At 40.9% G+C, this 14,027-nt stretch overlaps 1 protein-coding gene across 2 annotated transcripts; it reads right to left on the reverse strand.

Annotated features, from left to right (window-relative positions):
• Nucleotides 1-2,002: 2,002 nt before the first annotated feature.
• Nucleotides 2,003-13,471, reverse strand: LOC147309541 (plexin-C1-like). 2 transcript variants are annotated; one of them, XM_086269333.1, is made up of 15 exons: nucleotides 12,214-13,471; nucleotides 11,552-11,674; nucleotides 10,529-10,663; nucleotides 10,354-10,454; nucleotides 10,174-10,279; nucleotides 9,930-10,095; nucleotides 9,592-9,694; nucleotides 8,636-8,741; nucleotides 8,248-8,289; nucleotides 8,010-8,143; nucleotides 7,313-7,492; nucleotides 6,308-6,416; nucleotides 3,065-3,244; nucleotides 2,805-2,972; nucleotides 2,003-2,408 (listed from the first exon to the last, which is right to left on the reverse strand). In XM_086269333.1, the coding sequence occupies exons 1-15, from the start codon at nucleotides 13,207-13,209 to the stop codon at nucleotides 2,298-2,300; spliced, it is 2,760 nt and encodes a 919-aa protein (XP_086125459.1). In that variant the 5' UTR covers nucleotides 13,210-13,471; the 3' UTR covers nucleotides 2,003-2,297. The 2 variants fall into 2 exon arrangements, with proteins under 2 accessions (XP_086125459.1, XP_086125458.1); XM_086269332.1 differs by having other exon boundaries at nucleotides 2,004-2,408; nucleotides 8,666-8,741; nucleotides 12,214-13,468.
• Nucleotides 13,472-14,027: the final 556 nt, after the last annotated feature.

Raw genomic sequence — 14,027 nt, forward strand, 5'->3', positions numbered from 1 at the left:
CAAAGTATGTAAGTTTCTTCCAACTTCACTTGTGTTTAAGGTACAGTAGCTCATTTTTAGGATATTTAATAGAAATAAAGAATGCTGTACTTGTATATATATATATATATATATATATATATATATAAACAAAAAACACCCAGCACGCCCCTGCGGGCGGTTTATCCTTCAAGCTCGGGTCCTCTACCAGAGGCCTGGGAGCTTGAGGGTCCTGCGCAGTATCTTAGCTGTTCCCAGGACTGCGCTCTTCTGGACGGAGATCTTCGATGTTATTCCCGGGATCTGCTGGAGCCACTCGCCTAGCTTGAGAGTCACCGCACCTAGTGCTCCGATTACCACGGGGACCACCGTTACCTTCACCCTCCACATCCTCTCGAGCTCTTCTCTGAGCCCTTGGTATTTCTCCAGCTTCTCGTGTTCCTTCTTCCTGATATTGCTGTCATTCGGAACCGCTACATCGATCACTACAGCCGTCTTCTTCTGTTTGTCTACCACCACTATGTCCGGTTGGTTAGCCACCACCATTTATATAAAAAAAAAAAAAAAAAACACCTAGCACGCCCCTGCGGGCGGTTTATCCTTCAAGCTCGGGTCCTCTACCAGAGGCCTGGGAGCTTGAGGGTCCTGCGCAGTATCTTAGCTGTTCCCAGGACTGCGCTCTTCTGGACAGAGATCTCCGATGTTGTTCCCGGGATCTGCTGGAGCCACTCGCCTAGCTTGGGAGTCACCGCACCTAGTGCTCCGATTACCACGGGGACCACCGTTACCTTCACCCTCCACATCCTCTCGAGCTCTTCTCTGAGCCCTTGGTATTTCTCCAGCTTCTCGTGTTCCTTCTTCCTGATATTGCTGTCATTCGGAACCGCTACATCGATCACTACGGCCGTCTTCTTCTGTTTGTCTACCACCACTATGTCCGGTTGGTTAGCCACCACCATTTTGTCCGTCTGTATCTGGAAGTCCCACAGGATCTTAGCTCGGTCATTCTCCACCACCCTTGGGGGCATCTCCCATTTTGACCTCGGGACTTCCAGGTTATACTCGGCACAGATGTTCCTGTACACTATGCCGGCCACTTGGTTATGGCGTTCCATGTATGCCTTGCCTGCTAGCATCTTGCACCCTGCTGTTATGTGCTGGATTGTCTCTGGGGCATCTTTACACAGCCTGCACCTGGGGTCTTGCCTGGTGTGATAGACCCCAGCCTCTATGGATCTTGTGCTCAGAGCTTGTTCTTGTGCTGCCATGATTAGTGCCTCTGTGCTGTCTTTCAGTCCAGCTTTGTCCAGCCACTGGTAGGATTTCTGGATATCAGCCACCTCCTCTATCTGCCGGTGGTACATACCGTGCAGGGCTCTGTCCTTCCATGATGGTTCCTCGTCTCCCTCCTCTTTCTTGGGTTTCTGCTGCCTGAGGTATTCACTGAGCACTCGGTCAGTTGGGGCCATCTTCCCAATGTATTCTTGGATGTTCGTTGTCTCATCCTGGACTGTGGTGCTGACACTCACCAGTCCCCGGCCCCCTTCCTTCCGCTTAGCGTACAGCCTCAGGGTGCTGGACTTGGGGTGAAACCCTCCATGCATGGTAAGGAGCTTTCTTGTCTTTATGTCAGTGGCTTCTATCTCCTCCTTTGGCCAGCCTATTACCCCAGCAGGGTACCTGATCACGGGCAGGGCGTACGTGTTGATGGCCCGGATCTTGTTCTTACCATTCAGTTCTTACCATTCATATATATATATATATATATATATATATATATATATATATATATATATATATATATATATATATATATATATACCAATCATATATATATATGATTGGTATTTAATTATGTCTTCCCAGAAAATTCTCTTGAAATTTGAGTTATTTGTGGGATGTTGTGCACAAGCATACTCCAAAGCTATAATGAGATTCTGGTGTATATTATTATATTTGGTGTTTTGTTTTTGTTTTTTATAATTTTTATTAATAAAAGACATCAAGAGGTCATAAACAGAGGGAGAACACACCATGGCACATTTTAAACAGATTTATTCATCAAAGTAATCAAACAGACATAACATGAAAACACTTGAACAGAGAGAGGGGCATCATTGGTCAAAATCCATTCATCTCCCTGGGCGTCTCCTCCACCATAGACAGATAGCCACCAATACAAAAAGCCAAACAGTAACCAATTTAACCTGAGCAGAAAAACTAGAACGCTGTCAAGATGGAGTAGAAAAGGTCTCCAGAAATTGTACTACATAATTGAAATTGAAATTTGTTCAGGGTTTATAGAAAAAGCCAATATGTCAACACAACTTACTGGCAATATGTCCAATTATCAGCAGGGAAAGCAGTATTGGAGAGACATGGTGTGATGAAGAATCACTGAGGCTTATTGTCTTGTCACCATACTTTATCTAGAAAATACAAAAAAGCATTTCACAGGGTGAAGTCTCACCAGAGCAGCAGAACTATTCTTAAGGAAATATCACAATTTGAACATAACTGTTTAAAAAATGATGTTTTAATAGATGTTTTTGGACTTGATACAAGTTTAAAGATTCTACTCAAAACTTTTGCTATTCTCACCACAGACTCATTTGATCAGTTTTGTTTTGTTTTATGTTGATTGTGTATTGAAGTTCAATATCACGTATTTATAGAATTATTTTAGAAAACAGTCATTTAAAATGACATCAGAAATATATTTTGTGTACTTTGTATGGTAACACGATTGCTATAATGTTGGACCTACTGTCACAACAAATGTATCTCTATGAAAGTGTTGCCTATAGCTTAAAAGAAAGATTTACCTTTAACTTTTGGAATCGTGTGTTGGGTAGCCCTTTAATCTCACAGCTGAAGGAGTCAGTCTCTTTACTGGTTTCTTTGGCCACCAGGATACAGCCGTATTCCTGTGTGTCTTGAACGCCCCACACTGATAACTCGTCTTTTGACATCTCCAGTTTGTCTGACTTTTTCTAAAATAACAGAAACAAAGTTTGACCTTTAATGAACTCCTGTTTGTACATGCGATAAAAAAAAAAAAAAAAAGCAAAAGTAACAATGTTACCTTTAAGGTGATGCGGACATTGTTTCCTGTCCTTATGGCTGTGAAGCTGGTAAACTCAGGCTCTGGATGGTAGGTGATGTTTAAAGAGCAGGCTAAAGTTTCATTGGCTGCTTTTAGAAACACAGTGCTGCTAGAAATCATCAAAGTGCTTTCAGCTTCAGGTGTGTCATAGCTGAGACTCTGCAAGGAGTTTAAATACATTCTGTGTTATAAAGTCAATGTCTGGATGAGATGCTTAAGTGATGTTATTTTTTAAATATAGTTGAGCACTAATTCTTTAGCACAGGAGCTACCATGACCTGAAAAGCGCACACACACACACACACACACACACACACACACACACACACACACACACACACACACACACACACACACACAGACCTAAATTCAACAGAACGTTCAAAACTTCCTTTTAACAGGGAGAAAATTCTAGCAGAACCAAGCTCAGGGAGGGGCAGCCATCTGACATGTTGGTCTGGTTGGGGGTGAGAGAAGGAAGACAGGACACAGACACACTGTGGAAGAGGGCATGAGACTAATAATAACTAATGATTAAATGCAGAGTGGTTTATAAACATATATAGAGTGAAAATGCAAACACTCACAGTGAATCATGGGAATCCCCCAGCAGCCTGTGCCTATTACAGCATAACTAAAGAAGGATTTGGGGTCACCTCATCCAGCCCTAACTATACAGGGAGTGCAGAATTATTAGGCAAATGAGTATTTTGTCCACATCATCCTCTTCATGCATGTTGTCTTACTCCAAGCTGTATAGGCTCGAAAGCCTACTACCAATTAAGCATATTAGGTGATGTGCATCTCTGTAATGAGAAGGGGTGTGGTCTAATGACATCAACCCCCTATATCAGGTGTGCATAATTATTAGGCAACGTCCTTTCCTTTGGCAAAATGGGTCAAAAGAAGGACTTGACAGGCTCAGAATAGTCAAAAATGGTGAGATATCTTACAGAGGGATGCAGCAGTCTCAAAATTGCAAAGCTTCTGAAGCGTGATCATCGAACAATCAAGCGTTTCATTCAAAATAGTCAACAGGGTCGCAAGAAGCGTGTGGAAAAACCAAGGCGCAAAATAACTGCCCATGAACTGAGAAAAGTCAAGCGTGCAGCTGCCAAGATGCCACTTGCCACCAGTTGGGCCATATTTCAGAGCTGCAACATCACTGGAGTGCCCAAAAGCACAAGGTGTGCAATACTTAGAGACATGGCCAAGGTAAGAAAGGCTGAAAGACGACCACCACTGAACAAGACACACAAGCTGAAACGTCAAGACTGGGCCAAGAAATATCTCAAGACTGGTTTTTCTAAGGTTTTATGGACTGATGAAATGAGAGTGAGTCTTGATGGGCCAGATGGATGGGCCCGTGGCTGGATTGGTAAAGGGCAGAGAGCTCCAGTCCGACTCAGACGCCAGCAAGGTGGAGGTGGAGTACTGGTTTGGGCTGGTATCATCAAAGATGAGCTTGTGGGGCCTTTTCGGGTTGAGGATGGAGTCAAGCTCAACTCCCAGTCCTACTGCCAGTTTCTGGAAGACACCTTCTTCAAGCAGTGGTACAGGAAGAAGTCTGCATCCTTCAAGAAAAACATGATTTTCATGCAGGACAATGCTCCATCACACGCGTCCAAGTACTCCACAGCGTGGCTGGCAAGAAAGGGTATAAAAGAAGAAAAACTAATGACATGGCCTCCTTGTTCACCTGATCTGAACCCCATTGAGAACCTGTGGTCCATCATCAAATGTGAGATTTACAAGGAGGGGAAACAGTACACCTCTCTGAACAGTGTCTGGGAGGCTGTGGTTGCTGCTGCATGCAATGTTGATGGTGAACAGATCAAAACACTGACAGAATCCATGGATGGCAGGCTTTTGAGTGTCCTTGCAAAGAAAGGTGGCTATATTGGTCGCTGATTTGTTTTTGTTTTGTTTTTGAATGTCAGAAATGTATATTTGTGAATGTGGAGATGTTATATTGGTGTCACTGGTAAAAATAAATAATTGAAATGGGTATATATTTGTTTTTTGAGTTGCCTAATAATTATGCACAGTAATAGTCACCTGCACACACAGATATCCCCCTAAAATAGCTAAAACTAAAAACAAACTAAAAACTATTTCCAAAAACATTCAGCTTTGATATTAATGACTCTTTTGGGTTCATTGAGAACATGGTTGTTGTTCAATAATAAAATTATTCCTCAAAAATACAACTTGCCTAATAATTCTGCACTCCCTGTAAGCTTCATCAAAAAGGAAAGATTTAAGCCTAATCTTAAAAGTAGAGAGGGTGTCTGTCTCCTGAATCCAAACTTCGAGCTGGTTCTACAGAGAAGGAGCTGAAAGCTGAAGGCTCTGCTTCCCATTCTACTTTTAAATACCCAATGAATCAATAGTCTGAGCGCAAAGTGCTCTATTGGGGTGATATGATACGATGCTGTCTTTAAGATAAGATGGGGTCTAATTATTTCCATTAAAAAATCTGTGGGATGAGCAGAAGATGCCTGTGCACATGCTCTCACATTTTACACATTTGGTGCAAGTAAGAATAGGCAGGTCAGATATGCCATGCTGAGAGACCCAATCCTCTGATTAATCAAAAGGCACTTCCACAAAGTATTGGGCTAACTAAGTTTGTGCACACGTATGCAACCAACTAATTGGATGTTTTATTATTATTTTTAAATATATTTAAAAAAATATAATTTTTAAAAACATAGTTGGTTAGTTGGTTTTGAAATTATATTGTACAGGTTAGAGTTAAAGATGAGAACAGTTTTGAAATTATTTGATCTCATTTTTTAAGTTGACTAAAACCCGGGTGTGCACACGTTTCATACACATGCACAATGAATAGAAAACCTGGTAGTGGAGCAGATTAATTTGTCTTCTCAAACACTGAAGCTTGCTTTAATGTTAGTTCATTGTTTATTTGTTTGTTCATTTAACATGAGTGCTTTTGTAATCATCGTTCACTAGTGTTCATCCTATTATCTTTTAAAATGATAAACAAACGTTTGTTTGAACGGCATTTAAGAACACATCTAGTCTGAATGTGTTCTGCTTTCATGTTGAAATCAGCCAACATTTTGAACATTTTAAAATTTGAAAGTTTGAACCATGACATCTTTACCTCTGTAAATCAACCAGAGAAAGACATATTATGTAAAATGATATATTTGATGTGTAACAACAATCCCATTTACACTGTGTGTGTCTGCAGACCTGATAGCTGCTGCCGATGGGAAGCTTGACGTCGTGCTTGGCGTGGCTGTGTACGACCCCTTCAACAAGGTCCAGGTGAGACCCCATGAGTGTGAGCTTCCTCTTCCCACTACCAAACACAGAGCAGCATTTATGCAGAGCAGAGAGTATGAAAGACTCTTGATCACAGAGAATAATTCTTATAATGACACCTCAATGTAATGGTAAAACTGTACTGCAGTGGCTCCCATTGCAGGTTTAAGAGATTTCTATACACTAGAGTATAATGAGTCATCATCTGAGGATGACCTAGTTGTTATGTTCTGATGCAGACCAAAGTGTCTGATGGACTAAAACAACAAATTTAGCTTTGTAGCTATAAAGGCCAAAGCATGAAAGGATCACCGTGGGGTTCTTTAAGAGTTTACTTGAGAATAAAAATGATGCTGCATCACTTCTTAATGGAAGAAAGATCTACAGCATTATAGCAGAAAACCAGCAGAGCTCAATAAAGGTGTAACAATAAGCTTATTGCTTGATGGAGCAGAAAAATATCCATGTCTCTATTCTTTCCCACTAACATGTTATATTTGTAATAAATAAATAAGACTAAAGTAGTTTTAGATTTGGATCATTAACACCACCTTTACTATCGGCCTTTATTGCCTCAGGAAGACTCCCTGTTAAAATGAACTGCAGATGATTATTATTTTGATTTATCAGGTTTTTTTATTGCACTTCTCAGAAGATAATTTCTTAGAGACAGTGCTCTCCATATGTCACATTAAATGTGTTGCAGATATTGTATGGTTGTTAATTTGGTTCTATTTGATTTGATTTGTCTAAAAACTAAACTGAATTTAGTCAGAGGTGACCACCTCCTCAAAATCAGTTATCAGCACTAGTTCCTTTTAGTCATCCAGTTTAAAAGCTTCAGTTTAAACTCTTTCTGTGACATTAGCTGCTGGAAGTTCTGGATCCACCATCAGCAGCTGTCGCTAACGCTTTGTGCAAAACTAATCTTACCTCATCCAGCTGCTGCTTGGAGTAATGTTGCCACAGGATGGCGATGAGCGGTAAGTGATGTTAGCCTCACCATGGCAACTACCATCTGGGAGGAGAACGCAGACGCTGGCCACACCTTTAAGTTCTGTGGTGGGAATGTGGAACGTCAGACTGATACCAGTGTTGCCCCAAACAGGAGACCTGGGCAAAGACACACACTCAATGACATCACCACGATATGCAGAAAACCTGAAAACAGACAAAACTTGTTGTTTTATTTTTACTAATTTCTTCTTTTGCACCTTAATTTTGAATCCTTGTATTGTTTCTTTATTTAATATTTTATTGTTGTTTTGTGTGAAGGGTGACTCTTATTGTACATATTCTGGATTTGTTAGTATTTTATGAAACACACTGTTAACTATTTTAGAATTGACCTGTCAAAGTTAACCCTCTCAGGCTCAAATTAAACTTTTTGTTGCTAATGCACAACCAAGTCCTGCAGTGGTACTTCTGAGTAAAAAAAACTCATAAAATATGTATGTGGGGTAATCAGGTTGTTAGTTTTTAACTGTTGCAAATCGGCAACACCTGCTTTGAGAGGGTTAAATTATAGAATATGTAGGTTTGTAATATGGGTGGTGTTCCCCTGTATTAAAATCTGCTCTTTAATTTGTCATTTCCCAGCATCGTCTTAGTTATGTGTACAGTGGCTCACTCTTTTGGAGTACAGTCAGCGTGTGTCTGGATCCTCACTCGTTTCACATCACCAAGGTTACGACCTAATAACACTGCATGGTTTGTCCCATAGAAAGACACCACACTGGGAGTGATGGAGGAGATCTCTGGGATCTGACAGTGAAACAAACAAAAAAAACAGATAATTTAATTTCTTTCTGCTGACATTATACTGGATGTGGATTAGGTGTCAGAGGAACAATGAGGATCAGACTCACGGAGAAGTTCTTCCCAGACTCCAACTCTTGGCAAACTCTGTCCTGCAGGAGGGGATTCAGCACTTAGCATGTGCGTAGCACTGTAATCTATCAGAACTGATCTAGGACCTGTTGTGGCTAACATTATCTTAGTTCAAAAAGAGGAAAACTGCTAATAAAAGCATTTTTATTTTTTATAAACTAAACATGGAAATCATTGTATTGATGAAGCAATAAATACTTGAAAATGTCATCCTCAAAATAAGTTAATCAGTAGGAAATTTGCTCAGTAATTGTGTTTTTCTTAGCATGTCTGGCCTTTACTAAAAATGTTGTTTTCTACCATTAAGCCCACGTTTCTTGCTGAATGTTAAAAAGTGATGAATTTAAAATAATGTAGCACACAGACTGATAAATCCATAAAATCAGTCACTAGTACACCAGTCTCTCCTTGGTTAGCCCAGGAACAGCTGTTTTTGTTCCATCCACAACCAGCTTTGATACACTGCCGACACCTGAGCAGAAAACAGAGGAGTGAGATGAGCACAAAAAAGCACCATAGGGAAAAAAGGAGTGCATGAATGAGAGAAGGACAAAGCTGTTTTGTTTTTCCTACTCATAACCACCTGGACCTCCGAACACACACGCTGACCCCACCTGCCTGCTCTCCACCCACTTCCTGAGGAAAACTGCGTGTCGCCTCAGTCAATCCAATCTGCACTGAAGCAGTTCTTATTCCTCAGCCACAGTCGCTAAAGTTCTTTATGGTTCATTTATGTCTTAACTGACAGGATGTCTTATTTTGTTAAATATCTCTCTTCCTCATTTCCTCTGCTGCCACAGCTGGTAGGAGGGACCAAGATGCCGAGGAAAGGATTCAAGAAGAGGAATCAACTACGTGTACTTTTGGGAATGAAAAGAGACTGCCATACTTTTCATGCAGAAACAGAAACACCCAGTCCGCGTCATCCTGAATGAATAACAGGAAGAGAGCAGATGTTCAGCCAAGAAGTTCTACTGAACAAAGCTCAGCTGAACTGAGGACGCTGTATGAGTTTACTGCCGAGAACATTTAATAATGAAAATATGTTTTCAAGTACGCTCCGGGCCATGAGCAAGCTCATGGCTTTGCTGAAATAAACCAGTATAAAGACTTCCCACAACAAGACCACTCGTCTCTGGTCCATCCTGTCCGTACAGTTTCATTCAATTGTTCAACTTTTCCAGCTTTCATCAGTAAGGTTTCGTTCTCTTTGATTTCTAACTGCGACTTGATTGTCTGATCTTTCTGTTAATCACATCAGGACCACTTTAGTCTGTCCACAGTCTGAGTCGTTGAATCATTTCTAGTATTAATGGACTTACAACATGAAACTTGGTGGTCCACTCATGTTAGAGCAGTCGTTTAACCTCAGTTGTTCTGACAGCTGTGATGTCCCAAGTCTGAATTTTATTGTGACATGCAGACCTGTACATTAAAAAAAACAAAAAAACTTAAGTGTCAAAGTCTCTACTATTAGTAGTATATATGTTTGAGCTGTACCACTATAATAATAAACAGTTAGAATATTTCATCTGTCAGAGTAGCTCTGTCATTAATATTTCTGATTTAATTTTCTTATTTTGGCAAATACTACAAATCAATAAATAACTTTTGTTGTGAAGCATTTTATTCCTGGAATTATTTCTGAAAAGTCACTGACCATCAGCAGGAAGCGTACGATCAGACAGGATGCAGGTGCATTGTGGGAAATGTGGAGGAGGGTTATTCGAAGCACAAATCGACCCGGACCTTCCAACGAACTGACAGGCAAAGTTAGACGGCCCTTCCTGGCCCACAGTCAGGTGTGTGTGGATTTTTAGTAAAATCTGAAAATGAAGAACATAAGTGAGAAACACCTGAAAGCCACAAATGATCACAGTCCTGAGTGTGTTTGTAAGCTGTACCTGTCCGTTTGTGTCCTTTTCAACTTTGTGGGAAATCATTTTGTGTTGGGACTCATCAGGAATGGACAGCCAGTCTGAATCTGTGCAGTCATCTTCAAATGTGCAGCTGGGAGAAGAAGGAGAAATGATCACCAAGTTCAGAATAGTTTGGAGACATCAGCTGCATGTTCTTTCTCTCACCTGCTTTTAGAGCCACACCAACCACAGTATGGATCCTGTGCAGACCAACACTCCTGCACATTTGTGTACGTGCTGCACTTTGACACAGGAACTCGCTTCACCTAGAACAACAAACACTTTAAAATGCAGCACAGGTACATGTGACGTTAAGATAATCAGTAAATAATATAAGTACCTGGTTTGTAAATGGCACATACAGATGTTTACGACCCACTGGATCCAGATGTAATTTGGGAAACACTTTGCGGTCATCACTGGTCCTGTAGAGCACCGTGGGACAGGCAGCGTGATAGTTCTTGTCCACAGACAGCTGACAACAAGAAGGAGAGACTGTACTATTGTTTCTGTACTCAGTGGGGGGGTTTGTATTGTTTGGTTGTTTATGTCAAATCAGAAGCAGTGTGAGTGATCAATCTAGTTACAACCTTGCTTTGAAAAAAATGGGACTCTAGGAAGAATGTAAAAAATAAATAAAGCTGATAATCATATAATTAAGATCACAAGTGTTAATGTTAGAATTTACACTAAAAACAAAAGCTTTTACACTTTTCTTCCCCCCGTTAACCATCATCCAGTAAATCTTTGTTTCTGTCCAAATATTTATTTTTAGGCATCTTTGAGATGTTTTCAGCCAGGTCTAATCTGGTCTTCCTGTGCCCGAGTGTAAACAATGGTTTCCGTATATACATTCCTGAAGGTGTCTCTTTAACTCAAAGTTTGATAAAGGACGACAAAACTACTTCTCCAAGGGTTTTCTTGGGATTCCATGATGCTCTGTAGCTGTAAACTAATGAAACACTGCTGCAAACATCCACATCGGTTGTCTTCTGTACTTGTTCAGACTCGTTGGATGTTCTTGATCTGGAATGTTGATTTGGCTTCTCCTACAGGCTCTGCCGTCTGTCTGCTTTCTTTTGCTTGTTCAGCCTTGTTTACTTGCACTGACACTTCCTTGGGCCTAATACGTTGACTTCCAGCGAAATGTTGTGACATAACGAAATTAGGCCTCAACTGACTGTGAAAATGGCAGCCTGTGTATAAAAATGGCTGTAATTCCTAAACAGTTAATGCATTAAATTTGTTTAGTTAACAGTTTCTCAATAGACACCCTACTGCTACTAGATGGCCTCTGAAATACTGAACATTAGCTTTATTTCTTTCTGTTAATAATAACTGATATATGATAATTTATACAAACCTTAATGAGCTGTCCGTCTCCTGTCCCAATATAGAAAACCATCCAGCCTCTCTGCCTCACTGCCAGCACTGAGGTCATGTAGCTCTGCCTGAAAATCACTGCCTTCGGTTTGAGGATCTTTGGCTGAGAAACAGAAAAACATCAGAAATAACTGACCTGAAGAACTGAACATCAGAAGTACTGAAAGTCCTGAAGCCTCACTGAAGCATGTCTGTTGCTGCATTGTCACCAAAGTCAGTTGAATTTCTTGATTTTGTCATTTTAGTTTGAAATATGAGGTTCAGACATGAAGTGTGGCCATTAGGACATCCCACAGTTGGCTTAATAGTTAAACTGGTTCATAGATAACATTTTTTTTTGTTATAGTATGTGTGGAGAAACAAATATATGGATTATTTTATCACCAATTGTACAAAAGTCTTAAACTGCTCTCTCATCTTTCTTCAGTCTATGATGCTCAAACATGACAAGATTTTTCCAGCAGCTGAAATGATATTACAAAAATAACTCTATTAAGACGCACAAAAGAACAAAACTTTCTTTTTGTTGTAGTTAAAATGTATATTTTAGTTATTTTATTCTTTTTTAAAGGGACATTTATCCAGAGGATACTGGAGCCATTAAATTAAGAACCATTAAATCAGAGTTTGAAAAGCTCTCACCGTCACTTCTGATGGCACAGAGGTGTAGAAGTCTGGATCTCTGTCGGCATCACTGCTGTAATCAGGGCTGATGTCAAACACCATTAGCTGAGTGTTGGTGTCTCCTCCATCCACACTGAACACGCCGCTCCAAAGCTCCCCCGGGATGACCGAGGAGGCCACGAGTCTGCTGCTTTGACTGTCAGAGACACTGAGAGTCGCGCCCCGCAGAGACTTGAGTGTATCAGTTTTGCTCTTTTCGCCTTCAAGCCAAATGAGACGGACTCTGTTTGTTTGAGCTGAGAGCGTGTTGGAGAACAGATAGATGGTTGAATTGATCTGAAACCCGTCAACAAACTCCACATCACCTTTACTTTTGATCCCAGGTGTGCCTGAAGCTCCATCAGTTAGAGAAAATATACCTCCACCTTGTTTGTTATCTGTATTATGAAGTATGATAGTCTTCTGATTAATACCACACTTATTGTTTTCGGGCTTTTCTGTGTTTTGTTGGATCGCGGTCAGAATGTAAGTGTCAGTCTGAGTTTTCTTCTTCACATCCACCAGAAAGCTGACTGACCTGCTGCTGCGCTTCAGAGGACCCACCTGGATGTGTTCTCTGTGCAGAAGCTTGGAGATGTTCTTCAGGTCCAGAATCTCGCAGTGGCCGCAGTCATCGTCAGTCACACCGCAGCTGATCAGCGAGTCATTCTTTGTGAAAGGCAACAACACGTTGATGCTGAAAGTTGCGTTCCACTCAGCTGTGTCAGAAACCCGGTGAAACTGCACATCATCCTGCTGGTTTCCGGTCTTTATTATTCCCCTCTGGGTCAGACTGTTGATCAAAGTCAAGTCGTGGCTCAGCTGGTACAGCCTCTCCTCTGTGGCGATGTAAAGCATGTTGGGGGTCACGGCGAATTGGCGGATGTCTCCATCAAAGTTGAAGCCTTCATCCTCCTTCCGGCACAGACCCAGTTCTCCAGAGAGAACAGAAAGCAGAGCGAGCAGCAGGATCATCTTATAATAACGATAATTCTACCTGGGACATGCTCTGCGTGGCTCTCTGCTCTCTGTGTCTCTAAAGTTTTGTGTGAAGCGCAGCGCGAGCAGCGCGCGCAGCTGAAAAGAGAACCGCTGGAAGGAGGAGGGCTGGAGCGTGCCAAGCGAAAGTGAAAATATTTGAACATTTTCACTCAGCAGCTTCCGTCTCATTTCCACCCCGTACCTCTGTACAGGTCAATGTTACAAAAAAAAAAAAAAGCCTGATATAGTGCGTCCCTAAGCAAAATCACCGCAATTACAGCCCTCAGCTGTATTCTTTAAACCTTCCATAAATGTTAGTGTAAAGTCAGATTTGGCTTAAATCAATGGAAAGATATGACCTCAGAAATGATTCTGAAACAAAAGCCATTCACACCAGGTTCCCCCAATCTTATAAACAGTACATTTGCATAAGATTGGGGAAACCTGCAGTCAGCTGAGACTGAAGATGTCACTTGGATGAGTGACGAAACGTTTCTCCCACAAAACGCTACGTCCAAATGAACAGAATTAACTTTTGGAGATTTACTTTCCTGGATGATTGAGAAAGCATCATGACATCTTAAAAGGTGCTGTATAAATAAAATTTTACCTTTACTTTACTACTGTATGGAAGAAGGACAAAGAAAAGTCACTGTGCTTGACCCTGAAACCAGAACCACAGGTTATTCATTCTAAACAAAGACCTAAAGACAAATTAATGAAGTGCTATCAAGTTTTTTTTTTTTAAAACAATACCCCAAAATAAATATGCATAGTTAAGTTCAGCTTTGACTTAGAATTATCAGAATGAC

This window comes from Aulonocara sp. 'chitande type north' Nkhata Bay, linkage group LG17, assembly GCF_057382095.1.
Source record: "Aulonocara sp. 'chitande type north' Nkhata Bay isolate Kocher_YH1m ecotype deep benthic linkage group LG17, A_spYH_male_GT1.1, whole genome shotgun sequence".
NCBI classification, from domain to species: domain Eukaryota; kingdom Metazoa; phylum Chordata; class Actinopteri; order Cichliformes; family Cichlidae; genus Aulonocara; species Aulonocara sp. 'chitande type north' Nkhata Bay.